This window comes from Macrobrachium nipponense, chromosome 15, assembly GCF_015104395.2.
Source record: "Macrobrachium nipponense isolate FS-2020 chromosome 15, ASM1510439v2, whole genome shotgun sequence".
Classification (NCBI taxonomy): Eukaryota; Metazoa; Arthropoda; class Malacostraca; order Decapoda; family Palaemonidae; genus Macrobrachium; species Macrobrachium nipponense.
The window spans coordinates 73270150-73285356 of NC_087208.1; the positions used below are offsets into that span (position 1 = coordinate 73270150).

Below are 15207 nucleotides of genomic sequence, written 5' to 3' on the forward strand. Positions count from 1 at the left end.
AAACAGAAAGTTGAAAGTGGTGAAGAAATTGAAATTTTGTTAAAAAAAAAAAAAAAAGCGTAGTAAAGTATAAAAAAGTAAAAAAAAATGTAGAAAAAAGAAAAAAAAATTTAATTTTAAGTCTTTTGTAAAGTTAAGTGTTAATGTTTCGTGCCATTTGTTAATGTGTTTCGTAAAGCTTAGTATTAATGTTTCCTGACATTTTTTTAATTTTTCGTAAAGTTAAGTGTTCAAGTTTTCTGCCATTTGCCCTCCTCCTCTGTCGCCACTTTCGGAGATTGACTCACTCGAAAGGTAAGGTTCCACATTTTACTACATACGTACGTATGTACGTACAGTATTTCTTGTATACCATGTACACTAATACACTTTATTTACAAGTATGTAGTACATATTAGTAGTATATGTAGTTTAAGTTAGGTACTGAATGGTTCAAATTGAATGGTCCAAATTGTTCTATTTCATTGTTTATTGGTCAATTTAGCCTTATTATAAAATTTACTTGGGTGTTTTTGTAGGGCTTGGAACGAATTAGGTAATTTACATGTAAAATGCGGTTCAAGATACGAAAAACTCAGGTTACGAAGGCCGCCTTGGAACAGATTAATTTCGTATCCTGAGGTACCACTGTACTTTTACGTGGCTAGGAACCAATTTGTTACCTAGCAAAGGGACCTACAGCTTATTGTGGGATCCGAACCACATTATATCGAGAAATTCATTTCTAATCACCAGAAACAAATTCCTTTGACCACGTTGGAAGAGCGGGGAATCGAACTTGGGACTACCGAATCCGTAGGCGAGCATGTAAACCACTCGTCCAAGGAGGAACTGTTTGTAGAAGAACATGTAAATCCAGGGAAAGTAGAAGTAGTCTAATGATGCAGTCCACAGGGCTGACGATGCTCTGGTAAAGAGAGCATATAATAAGGCGGTGGATGGATGGTAGAAGTAGGGGCAGGCAGAGAATTAAATAGAGGGACGTCAGAGAGAGAGAATTAAATGGAGTAACGTCACAGACAGATAATTAAATGGTGTGACGTCATAGAGAGAGACTTCTGTGCGCAAGGAAGATTCGAATGGCAACGTATAGGAGGAAGATGGGATTAAGGTCGCACAAAGAAGGGGACCTGTATACATCAACTATTCCTATTCATACAATTCTGCGTCATCATGATTTTCCATTTGCCAGCATCATCTTTCTATGGGTCACATTATTCTCTTTTGTCAAGTTTCATATTAGTTTCCATAGTTACATCAGCGTACATTAACCATTCCACAGCCTATTCACACTCGTTTTCATGTCCCACAACGTTACGCCTTTTTCTCACTTCTTTTATCACTCTATTCATAAAGGTATTCGACAGCAATGGCGACAACACACTTGTCGTGGGTTAGTGTTACCAAAAACTAGCCACTAACAAACAAAACAAAATTTCTCAGCCACATTCCTCCGTACCACAAATCCTCTTAACCCTCCACATTGTCGCGTTAACTCTGTCAGATGATGTTCTAGGTTCAGATATGTTACGTGCAGCAGCTTTCCCCTCATTTCCAGACCTTTCACTTAGTATGTGGTTCATGATAAACTCGTGATTGATAGACCCTCTTTCTTGTCGCTACTCACACTGTTCTTCTTCGTCTGTCAATCTTTGCCACAGTAGATGCAAGTGACTTCATTAAATAAACGAATACCACAGGAAAATGATAGTCAGAAATCCAAGCGCTTTCGTCTTTACGAAGACATTGTCAAGGAACGAATGAAATACAATTGGAGAGAAAGTTATCAGGTAAACAACAGATCAAGAATACCAGATGGTTAATTGTCAAAAGGGTAAAAATTATATATGAGAAAGAGAGACAAAAGCCATTTCCCTTGTAGAAAATCTAGCTCTGTAGGTAACCTTGGGAATTCTGATTTTTGTATATTTTTTATTTCATCTGTTTTACTGTCTGAGTATCCGAAGTAATCTTTTGATATTACTTTCTATTTTACGGTTGCATATCTGATGTGTATTTTTAGTATTTCAGCAATGTTGACCTCCAAGTTTTTTAACGGGTATGCATCCACTTTTGTGGCTTGTTTAGTACAAGCCCGTTGGAAATGCCCGTAAAAACATGAAAAAAGACTTTAAATATTTTAAAGATAATGTCTCCCAAGAAATATTAGCCCTTAGATAACGACCCACGAAAACCTTTGGGTGCGTCACTATCTGTGAAAGATCCCTCTTATTTTTCGTGAACGGAAGCCATTGGTGTACAGACTTGGAGTTTGTGTATATAGTATATATATATGAGGGAGAGATTGAGAGATGCGTTATGAGGCGAAAGTTGAAAAGTGCGTCCAAAATGAAGGTCAGTGTCAAAGGGGCAAACGCGGCGCGTGACCTTTTTATGACATGGCGAGAGCAAATCATTTTCGCGACATATTCGACAACATTATATGAGCTTTGACGACTTGTGGGGGGAGGGAGGGATGCAGCAGAAAGGAAAGAAGAGGTCAAATGAATCGGGAAAATGAGAAGGGTGGAATGGAGGGGAAAATTTTGGAGAGGTGAGAGAGAATAAGAAAGAAAAGAAAGGAGAGGAATGATAAATAGAATGGAGAAAGTGTGGATAGAAGAGAAGAAAGATATTCAGGGGAGAGAAGCGAATTAAGGAAAGAAAGTAGGATGGGAAGGTGAAAGAGAGGAACCAGAATGGAAATAGTAGGTGAATGAAAATGAGGGGATGGGAAGAAGAGGTTAAGGAAGGGGAGAGGGCAGAATGAAGGAAGAGCTGCCACGACAATGCTAGACTAAGCTGCAGTTTCAGAACTGCGCCGGGTAAATGGAATCGTCGGAGATGATATTGCGCCAGAGAAGTTTTGCATGCTATGTTTCTCTCTCTCTCTCTCTCTCTCTCTCTCTCTCTCTCTCTCTCTAGACTTAGATTATTGTAAAGCAACCAACTTCTGCAACAAACTGTGCATCGATTTGCACAGAAGCTGCTGCATTGTAGGAAATAAATTACAGACACCCAAGTATTATATATATATATATATATATGTGTGTATATATATATATGTGTGTGTGTGTGTGTTTTATATATATACATGCACATTAAAGAGTTTACGCGCGCACTGCACAAGCGCACCTGTCCACATACAAAAGCAGAGTCGTCATTCAAACGCGCAAAGCATTGTTTTTGAAGAGACGAACTTGGTCAAACATTGTCATGAATTTGAATAGATTTGAAGGCCAGTCTTTGGTTGGGTAAACACATCCATTGCCCCCAAACATCACCGAACAATATTTGTTCGGGTAATGACTTATTTTGGATTTGCCTCCACGTAAACAAGAGTAATTGTTTGTTTATTCGTGAAATTGTATTCCACTGGAGTCATGAAAATAATGGTCTCATTGGTTGAGACATTCGCCTCGCTAACAATAGAATCTAACCCGTAGGGGCGTAGTGTTGTCGGTGGACCTCATGCGGTGCTCTGTAGGCATTACTTAAGGTTCTTTGCAGCGTGCTTCATCCCCTAGCTGCAACCACTATCGTTCCTTTTACTGTACCTCCTTTCATGTTCTCTATCTTCGTCTTACTTTTCACTCTCTCCTAACACTTGATTCATAGTGCAACTGTTTTGAGGTTTTCCTCATGTTACGCCTTTCAAACCTTTTACCGTCAATTTCCATTTCAGTGCTGAATGACCTCATTGGTCCTAGTGCTTGGCCTTTGGCCTAAATTCTATATTCAGTTCTATTCATCAAAAGAATCTAGGCCCAATTTCTACAAGGGATCATAGCAAGAGAATCTACGAAACCTCTGGTCACCTGAGCGAAGAATGATATGTAGTATGTTTCTGTCTCTGTTGGGTGGCAGCAGCTGGGATGGAGATTAGTAGTGGAATCAAACAATGTACATATATACATATACATACATTCATATATATATATTATATATAATATAATAATCTATATATATATATATAATATATATATATATTTGTGTATGCATATGACTGAAATATTTTCTGTAGAGGGAAGCAGTTGTTCTCCGAAATATTTGGCATTAATTTTGTGCATTGTGGCGTTTTTATGGGCTCCTTTTATTATTATCATATATATTATATATATATAATATATAAGATATATATATATATATATATAATATATATAATATATCTATATATATATATATATCTATATATATTATATATATATATTACTGGATGGTTTAGAATCCAGATTCTTTAGTTTGTACAAAGTACAGGCATTGGTATTTTCCACCTTTTTCTGTGTTTTCATTTGCATTCACAATTTAATTACTTAATTTTCATTACTCAATTTTCATTCCCTAATCGTTGCACATTTAATTGAATTTAACACTTGTGAATTAATTTGCATTTACTTAGAATTCTTTTCAAGTTTTATTGTTGTCTAGCACATGTGAATTAATTTCCAAATTTTAATTATTGCCTAACACTTTTGAATTTTTATTGAATTAATTGTCTTGAATTTTGTGATAAATTAATTTTGATTTAATTTTTCTTAATTGATACAAGAATTAATTATACTTTGCTTTGTTTTCAAGTAACAGTAATTTTCCCTGTTATTGTGAATTTCACTTATAAATTTTGGGTTTGATAATGAATTTTTGTATTTAAAATGTTCATAAGTGTTTTCTTGTACACCAGTGTATAAATATGATTATATTTATGTTAGGTAGAAACATAGAGTGTTAATTGAGCTGTTTTCCTTCAATTTACTTGAAGTGACTTAGAACCAGGAAGTACTTAGATTTCTGAAATCAGGGAAGTACTTAGACTTTTAAAGTTATTGATGGAGTGATGCCCTTTGATTAATTTAATTACTTACAAGATTACCCCACACCTGTTTTGATGAACTTAGTCTGATTTTCTGCAATACTGGTAAGTTGTTTAAGGGATCACTGTTGACTGTAGAGTATTCAGTCGTTTAGTACCTGTGATGAAGGATCGGGTGTCTGGCTGTTGTGAGGTAACAAGTAATGAATGGTAAGTGTAGTATCCAGATACTTGGCACGTCGTCACAATATTTATATATATATATATATATAATTGAATTGGGAAATTTTTCTTCAAACGTCAAAGAACGCAGGGTCCGACTTTCTTCAAGACGCTGAGTTTATCTTAGACAATTTTTTTTCTTATTTAATTTTTTTAGTTTTGATCGTTTGCCGTTTGTAATTGCTTGGTTTTGTCATGTTGACATATATTTAGTTCTGTACAAAGCGTATGAATATCGTAACATGACAAAACTAGTATCATTTTTTCTCCTCGTTGCAAATTGTTGATAAGAGTTATATATATTCCATGGATCCATGAATGTGGAACACCATTATGTGAACGTGTGCAAACTGCTGATGGCTTCTCTGGCTGCGTGATTATTGATTGCTCCATAAACATCTCGTTCCTTATTCAGCATTTTGTCCGTGTGTTTAACGATGCCCTTTTGTCTTTGCAGTCCGCCTGTGCGTCACTCGGCAGAGCTCCGCTGATTGCAGCGCTATGGAAGCAGAGACTCGGAGCAATTCTCTGGGAATAGTTTGTGTAACGGCCAGTGACAGGTAATTTCCCCCATTTTCCTCGGCCTTTTTTTTGCCTTCCATTTTCCTTCCGATTCGTTCGAGCATCGAGACGCCACCTTTAAGGCCTCGTCATTCCGACGCTCGTCATTTTGTAACGGAAGCCTCTTAAAGGAGACCTCCTTAGGCCTATGGGTATTCCGAGGGTCGGAATTCATATGGAATTTTTTTTATAGTGATAATATTTTTAATTAAAACTAGATTTTTTTTATTGATATTGATTGTGTTTTTGTTTTGTTTAGAACTCAAAAGCTTTAAGCAGATATTCCATCGATTGGTTTCTCTTTTGGCGTCTGTAAATTCACGTACCAGGTATTTGTTAACCTTTTTTGACTGGACAGGTTGTGGCGGATTCTGTTACGATCATTTTTCTCTGCAGTAAGTCAGTCGCCTTTCGAGAAGATTGGCTTCAGAGAAAACCTAGACACCAGTCACTACTTCATTCTTTTTTTGTACTGCCCCATTCACCTCTATTGGATATGCACTCTTGCTTTCTGAAAATTGACGTTTTTCAGATAGAGGATTAATAATAATGGTAGAAGATGTCAAAACGGTTATGTTTGTTTGGTAGTTAAATTGCAGAATTGCGCCAGTAGTTGAGTGACTGTTGTGTAAATGTGACCACGGGACCTCATGTCTGCCAAAAAGACAAGATTGTGGGAGAGACTGGAAAGTAACTCTTGAGGAGAGAGGATCTTTTGGGGGTTAGATTGTCAGCCTCAGCGGCGGTTTGCGGTGTCTGAGCACTGTTCTTGTCATTATTATATTTAATATTCTACAATTTGTAATCGACCTATCGTGTAGGTATTCGAGAATACATCAAATGAATGAAGGCAGGTTGAAAAAAGATCAAAGGGATGGAAGAGGGAAGGATGCAAGATAACTGCGAGAAGCGGTTGCATGTGGAAGACGGTTGGAATGGGTGACACGAACTTGGAGCCAACTGCCCTTCCTGAAAGTAAATTGTCGATGTTGAATTGATTGAGAGAATGAATTGCTTCCGTGGTTTAACATAATGCTACACAGTAGTGGTTGTACAAGTAGATGTTGGTACAAAGATGAATTGGTGTGTTTATGCGGTGAAAATGGAGGTCAGTAAGTTGCTGAAACAGTGTGTATGATTTGGAAGTTGCGGGAGCGATGATGGGAAGTGTTGGTTGGAGGGTGTGGAAGAGCTGATGGAATGGAAGAGCCTGTGTCCTGGAATCTCCTGAATGCTCTCTGGATAAGAGACGCAGTATGTGTAGGGGTTGGCGATGGATGTGCTGCTAATGAGCCATCTGGATATTTATGTGAGTCGGCTGATGCCAAATTTTCTGCCAAACGGTCCATACCCTTGCTTCAGTACTTAAATTTAATGTAACAGCGATTTTTTTTCATAAGCCCAATCCAGCAAAAAAACATCTTTCTATGTCTATCTATCTGTATGATATTGATAGATAGATACTCATACAGGAGTGATTGATTTCCCTAACCCACTTCCTCAGGTACGAGTGTCTGAGGAAAATCCGGGAGGATGTGGCAGACGTGATGTTGGCCCAGCCGGAGGACGTCTATCTGGCGAAGGCGCTCTACGACACGCTCATCCACGTCTTGGCACAGACCAGGTTCGAGGATGACAAGGCAGGTAAATAACGTCTGTGACAGCAGGCAGCCTTTGTGGACGTTCATGCTGCTTCTGCTGCTGCTCCTGTTGTTATTGCTGTTTAGGTTAAGCTGGTCTTAAATCAGCGTGATGGTGTATATCTTTGTTTTTATTCTTATTATGCTAAGTTGACCCTTTGTTTACACATATATGTATATATATATATAAATGATCATATATATGTGTATATATATATATTAAAATTTTCAAAGGCATTATAAACGTTACATACAGATTACAGTAAAAAAGACGTGTGTGTATATATATATATATATATGTGTGTGTGTGTGTGTGTGTGTGTGTGTGTGTGTGTGTGTTGTATTAGGGATATGCCCAAGTATCGGTATCGGTGGTACCGGCTAGTTTTTGTGGAATCGGTAGCGGTGAATTTCTGGCCGATACCAGGGGACACTTTTGGCAAGAACATTTATTGTGACTATTTTTATGTATCAACTAATATTCTGTTTTACATTAGCCATTCAAGTAACATATTTAGGTTATTGGTGAATTTATTTTAGCCTGTTTGATTCTTCATTTACCAACCATACTTATCAAATGTTAGCTTTAAGCGAATTTAGCTTAACTATACGTACATTTATTTTACCTAATAACAAAATATCTCATATAAGTCTTTTTAGTCAAGGATTAGATTGATGAAGGTTACGAGCTACAGTTGTTGAGGAAATCAGAATTCCAGATGCATTCGTAGATTCCAAGGTTCCACTCATGTTGTTAATGTAGTGTGATGTATTTTCAGGAACTCTGCCTTTCTCTTTGTTTTAATACTATTGAAGTTCTATTTGAAAGGTGGTATTATTTTTTATTTATAGATCTATGTTACCTATAATATTATAAATAAGACACCCTACCTTTTCGGAGATTTGAGCCAATGAGCAGAAAACTCTTGTTCTCTCAGCTCCATTGGAATTCAGTCACTAACCAATGAAGCTCCAGAAACAAATGAACAGCGAGACTCACTCGCACTTTATTATTCACTCAGCGCTCTGTGGCCGAGTGGTAGTTGGTAGTGCTGACTTGGTGTTTCATAGGTCAGCGGGTTCAATTGTCAACGAAGAAGTTTGTTTGATCTATTTCCGGGCGAGATTGTGCACTGATCATTTTTATGACTTTGACTATACGTATATAGGGCATCAAATTTTGAAACGCACTGGGACCCGTGTCACTGCAGGGCCCCTCCACATAAACACGACATTACGCTCTGGCTTTATTTGTTGTTGTTGTTTTCGATTAAGCTGACCTTGTGTCAACACGGGCTCTTGCTCACCGAGCAGCCCGTAAGGCGCAAAGGCTTTATTTTGGTCTATAGACGCTATTGGTTAATTGAGTGGTTTATATTAAACCGACATCTGTCAAGTGTCGAGGTCTGGAGATTTCCACCTATCCGAAAGTTTTATTATTATTATTATTATTATTTTTTTTTTTTTTTTTTTTTTTTTTTTTTTTTTTTTTTTTTGCTCTATCACAGTCCTTCAATTCGACTGGGTGGTATTTATAGTGTGGGATTCCGGGTTGCATCCTGCCTCCTTAGGAGTCCATCACTTTTCTTACTATGTGTGCCGTTTCTAGGATCACACTCTTCTGCATGAGGCCCGGAGCTACTTCAGCCTCTAGTTTTTCCAGATTCCTTTTCAGGGATCTTGGGATCGTGCCTAGTGCTCCTATGATTATGGGTACGATTTCCACTGGCATATCCCATATCCTTCTTATTTCTATTTTCAGATCTTGATACTTATCCATTTTTCCGTCTCTTTCTCTTCAACTCTGGTGTCCCATGGTATTGCGACATCAATGAGTGATACTTTCTTCTTGACTTTGTCAATCAACGTCACGTCTGGTCTGTTTGCACGTATCACCCTATCCGTTCTGATACCATAGTCCCAGAGGATCTTTGCCTGATCGTTTCTATCACTCCCTCAGGTTGGTGCTCGTACCACTTATTACTGCAAGGTAGCTGATGTTTCTTGCACAGGCTCCAGTGGAGGGCTTTTGCCACTGAATCATGCCTCTTTTTGTACTGGTTCTGTGCAAGTGCCGGGCATTCACTTGCTATGTGGTTTATGGTTTCATTTTTCGTATTGCACTTCCTACATATGGGAGAGATGTTATTTCCGTCTATCATACTTTTAACATATCTGGTTCTTAGGGCCTGATCTTGTGCCGCTGTTATCATTCCTTCAGTTTCCTTCTTTAGCTCTCCCCTCTGTAGCCATTGCCAATTGTCATCGCTGGCTAGTTCTTTAGTCTGTCTCATGTATTGTCCGTGCATTGGTTTGTTGTGCCAGTCCTCTGTTCTTTCTGTCTTTCTCCTGTCTCTGTATATTTCTGGGTCTTCATCTACTTTTATTAGTCCTTCTTCCCATGCACTCTTTAGCCACTCGTCTTCACTGGTTTTCAGATATTGCCCCAGTGCTCTGTTTTCGATGTTGACGCAGTCCTCTATACTTAGTAGTCCTCTCCTCCTTCCTTTCGTGTTATGTATAGTCTGTCCGTATTTGCTCTTGGGTGTAGTGCTTTGTGTATTGTCATTTGTTTCCTGGTTTTCTGATCTATGCTGCGGAGTTCTGCCTTCGTCCATCCCACTATTCCTGCGCTGTATCTGATTACTGCACTGCCCATGTGTTTATGGCTTTTATCATATTTCCGGCGTTGAGTTTTGACTTGAGTATCGCCTTGAGTCTCTGCATATATTCTTTCCTGATCGTGTCCTTCATCTCTTGGTGTTTTATATCTCCTCCTTCCATTATTCCCAGGTATATATTATTATTATTATTATTATTATTATTATTATTATTATTATTATTATTATTATTATTATTATTATTATTATTATTATTATTATTATTATTATTATGCAAAAGAGTAAAATCAATTGAGCACCATCCTAGCTTACACTTTGTTTAAATTTGCCTTTGCCTTTCCGAACAGGAAACAAAGAACTAAGCTGAGGTAACAAAGTCACCTCAGCATTCTAATATGATCTCTGGTTATTTACATTAATTAGATTTTCAGGCAGACATGCCGAGCACTGGGGCAACTAAGGCCATCCAGCGCTGGAACGGAAATAGTGAAAAGGTTTGAAAGGCGTAACAGGAGGAAACTCTCACATTTACACTACGAGGCAATTGTTAGGAGAGGGTAGACTATAAGATGGAAGAAAGAGAATATGAACAGAGTTACAGTAAACGGAATAGAAATGGTTACAGCTAGTGGTCGTAGAGACGCTGCAAAGAACCTAAAGTAATGGCAGGTATGGGCAAAAGTTGCCGTTCCGCGGGACTTCACATCAATATGGAAGTCTTCGTTTGGGGGCTTCCCTCGTTATGCAGTTTAGAATTATAGTATATGAATGATTCTTCGTAATCATTCATCGTACTTCGTAGTCATTCATTGTCATCCGTGGGGTCGAACATTATCAAACGCACACTTTTTTGAGGTGTTGCTGAAGTTAACTGGTTTTACCTGATCATAGGCTCTATTCGTGAAGTGCGTAGTAAACACTGCTATCTTTTACCGTATTGAATGATTGTACTTTTCAAGACTGGAATAACGCCGATGTTCCCTGGGCTCTACTTAATTATTCATGACTGCAGCATCACTCATGTTCCCCCGGGGTTCTCCCAAATCCCTCATTATGCTTTTAAGACCTGCATCATAACATGACTTTAGTCTTGGCGTAATTTCTCATATATTTTAGAAATGCTTCATTGGCAAGCTCTCTCTGGGCCCTAACTAATCTCTCTCGACCGCCCCCTTTCAGAACCGTATCGGTACCAAGGCGTGGCTGTTGTCAGGAAGTCGACCATAAAAAAAGTGGCAGATCTCAAAGGTTCCAAGTCCTGCCACACCGGCTACGGAAGGACGGCTGGCTGGAATATCCCCTTTCCTAATGTAAGTAAAAGAACAAAAATGACCTGTAGAGATTGTGAGTGTTTTGGGAATCTTGTAATGAAAGTGCGTCAACTCTGACTATCTTAAGTATAATCACACATTCAGAAGGTTTGTTACAAGTTTCTGTGTATTATAACAATACAATTTGCTAAGGGTATCTACAGCTCTATCATCATTATTATTATTCATATCAAGTGGGTTTATTAGAGCATTATGACATTTAAGATTTCATTCCATGTGTAATTGGATGTGAAATAAGTGCACAGTATAATGGATAGGCGTCTGGACTCATGTGAGGTATTTAGAGCCACAGCACAGGCAATGGTGCCGTTTGTTATAGCGATACGTTATTTATTATTTATCTTTATTTCCGGCAATTTTTTGTTCATCAGTTTATCAGTATTATAGCTTTTAACATTTTGCTGTTGCTCTTCATGTCTGCTGAAATTCAGTGGCCGAAATCCGAGAGACAAATCTTGATCCAGTGAAAGTTTGAATGATTAGTTACTTCAGAGACATTTGGAGATGCGCTCGGTTAAATATTAGCATATTGGCTGCATTTAGGAAGCAACTTTCACGTTACATATGTGTTGGGTTATTCATCAGTCATTTTTTCGTTTCAGTTACTAGAAATGGGCCAGATTCAGCTTCAGTGTGACAAGAGAGCCACTGTCGTTGAACACGACCTGAGGGCAGCTTCCTCATACTTTGCCCTCGCTTGCGTACCGGGAAAATGGGTACCCGATGAGGAAACGGATGCCAAGCTAAGTAAGTTTTGTATATGTGGGATCACTGGAAAGATTGGACATTTTTATAAAGAAGGACTGTGAGATGATCAGTTCAGTGTCCAGTGGTGGGCCGTGAAAAGTCAAAGGGCCTCCCCCTTTTATAATCGGGTGGTGCTCTTTAAGATAATACAACATAAAGACAGTATGGCTAATAAAAACAAACAGATTCAGAATCCAGCGCAAGCGATTCTGAAAACTTTTTCTGGTCATAACTCTGCTTCACAATTCGTTTAAAGTCGGGCATAAAGGTAGCTGGTAGAAACTCTCATCGCTGCAATTAAGTTTGTGTCTGACAACATAGACTTGTTCTTGGACTTATTTGTCTTCATGCGGGAAAAACTCTGCTCACAGATGTTCACTCACACAATTTTTTATTTATTTTTTACTTGATTTAATTTCTAAAGTTTCTGTTTTCTCTTTTTCCTTCCCTTTCTTCATATTCACTTTGAACAATGCGCAAGTCAGGCACTTTACGCAGCACTTTACAGACACGTCCTACTCGCACGACCAAGCGCCTCCGTGGCGTGGTCGGTTTATTTTGGATTACCACCTTGGTGGCCGCGAGTTCGATTCTCGGGCATTCCACTGAGGCGTCAGATATGTGTATTTCTGGTGATAGAAGTTTATTCTCGACGTGGTTCGGAAGTCACGTAAAGCCGTTGGTCCCGTTGCTGAATAACCTTACTGGTTCCATGCAACATGAAAACACCATACATACAAAAAATACTCGCACGACCGACTACCGGTTGTTTGATACCTATAAAGATAATTGCACACGAAGGTTAATAGCAACAACACCACAAAACCAACTATGAAGAAACCAGAGATAAAGTTAATGTTAGCATGAAGCAATTAAGTAGGACATTTTTGGGAATGCAAAGGAAAAACAGAACTCTCACTACAGTACATTACGCTTTAGTATTTAATTCCGATGCAATTGTTGCACTTTGTGTCTAATAATATATACTGAGAACACCCCCCTTTTTTTATTTTTAAACCAGATATGACCAGGTCTTTAGTTCAGTAGTTTAAGGATCTTATATTTGCTTAATCCACACGAAGAGGATCCTTTGCTGTTGGCCTGCTTAGGCTATGTGTAGAGAGGAGCACTTTGTGCCCCAGTGTGTTAATGACAAGAAAGTAGTCGGCACTGCCTTATCTTTACAAGATTTTCCTGTGGCTTCGGCTGAGAGAGTAACGGATTGATTGTTCCCCTTGCAGAGGAAACTTACAATAACCTGTGCAACATGTGTGATGGCCAGTGTGACGACCAAGACCTACATGCCGGTTACGAAGGGGCTCTCCGTTGCCTGGTGGATTCCCACGGAGATGTAGCCTGGACGAAGCTCTCGGCTCTTGAAGAATTCTTCAAGAAGAGGGATTCCGTAAGTAGTAGCTGTCATACGTTAATATTTAAATTCATTTCACCTTACAAAAACTTAGAATAAGGAGGTGTAGTTCATTCTTTTCCTGGCATAATTGGTTTGATATGCAGTTGGCACTGAGACACTCGTGTGAAGGTAAAAATCCTTCGGCAGTTGACACATTTGGTGTCATTTATTCACAACTTTTGCCCTCATTTTTCTCAAATCACTACCAGTAGCAACAAGCAGTTACGTACTCTGATGAGCATAACGTTATGTCAGCAAAAACTGAGTTCTGTAATGTATGTATATATATGTATGAGATGAGTAATATATATATATATATATATATATATATACACACACACATATATATATATATATATATATATATATATATATATATATACACATACAGTGCCCCCGGTTTTATGCATTTCACATTTCCGTGGTTGCCTTTGTCGCAGATTTTTGTGGAACACATTATGGATTTTTCCACAGGGGAACTTTCATTAATTTGCAGATTTTTCTTTCAGTATCTCTAAATTATCACTAATTCGCTTTTATTTTCTTTTGGTGGAGCAACATTGTATTTTATTTTATCAAAGGATATGTGTACTATTTGAGAGAGAGAGAGAGAGAGAGAGAGAGAGAGAGAGAGAGGAACTGTGGTTTTTACATTAAGTCTAAGCATAGCATAAATGGATTCTGTAAGTGAAATAATGTATTATTGGTACTTTGCTGTTTATTTTCATTATAGGATATATTATATATATATATATTATATTATATATATATATATATGTTTGTATGTATGAATAAATTTTTATTATGAAATATATAAAACGTGATGCTATGTATAAATAAAGGTAATGGCACAGAGAAAAATGAAAACGAGAACTGCTAAGATCTTTTGGTCTTAACGACCATTTACTAAAGGCAAGACTGCAGAACAATGAGAAACACAGTACAGCAGATACTCCGTTGTTTATCTTCCCTCGTGGCACATACCTTTATTTATGGATTTATCACGTTCCTAACTTTCGTGATTCAGTTATACACACACACACACACACACACACACACACACACACACACACACATATATATATATATATATATATATATATATATATATATATACACCCACACTATTTAAAACCCTAAGTGCCTCAGCCCATTTTATGTACATTGATATTTACCTGTGTAGTAAGATGGTTTTGAAATGATATTTTCTGTACATATGTGCGTATTTTAGGATTGTACTATTGAGACATCCTAATCCAAATTTATTCAACCTACGTAATGTAGAATACAGTCAAAATTTATGTGTAGATATAATGTGTATTCTGAATAAGCGTTATATTTATGAAATGCATAGATAAAAAGTTATTGCAAAAAACCGTGTTACAGAAGCCCTGAATCTCATAGTAATTATCAGTATTCAAATAGAAACATAAGAATAACTGACATTCTGCATTAACCTCTGAAAAAAAATTATACCAAAAACTCACAATATGTAAGATGAACTTTGTACTTTATACAATTCTTTGCATCATAACGGACATTAATCGACCATGGGATACAGTGCCCCCCATATTACTGATATCCACAACTCCTTATTCTATGACCCTTTTAAATGCTATTTCCCAAACGAAACTATCATCTCAGTTTTCAGTTCAGGTTTGGTTAATCCAACTGGACTTTTTAATTTTTAATTTATTTTTTTTAAGCTTTGCCCAGCTCGTAGACTTTTGCTCCTTTTATTCATGAAAATTTTAATTTTCATTTTTCATGAATCTGTATAATCAAAGAACAAAATTATTTTATATTTACTATAATTGTTTGTATTCTACTCTGCCAATGAAATTTATACAAGAAAAATGAACCT

General features: G+C 37.6%; 1 protein-coding gene across 1 annotated transcript in view; it reads left to right on the forward strand.

Moving 5' to 3' along the window:
- The window catches only part of LOC135195052 (transferrin-like), a 101000-nt gene that overhangs the window by 49293 nt on the left and 36500 nt on the right, over positions 1–15207 (forward strand). The window contains exons 2-6 of the mRNA XM_064221397.1: positions 5490–5592; positions 7098–7237; positions 11034–11164; positions 11788–11932; positions 13174–13337. Of these exons, the coding sequence (XP_064077467.1) occupies positions 5490–5592; positions 7098–7237; positions 11034–11164; positions 11788–11932; positions 13174–13337 (683 nt within the window). The remainder of the gene's footprint in view (positions 1–5489; positions 5593–7097; positions 7238–11033; positions 11165–11787; positions 11933–13173; positions 13338–15207) is intronic.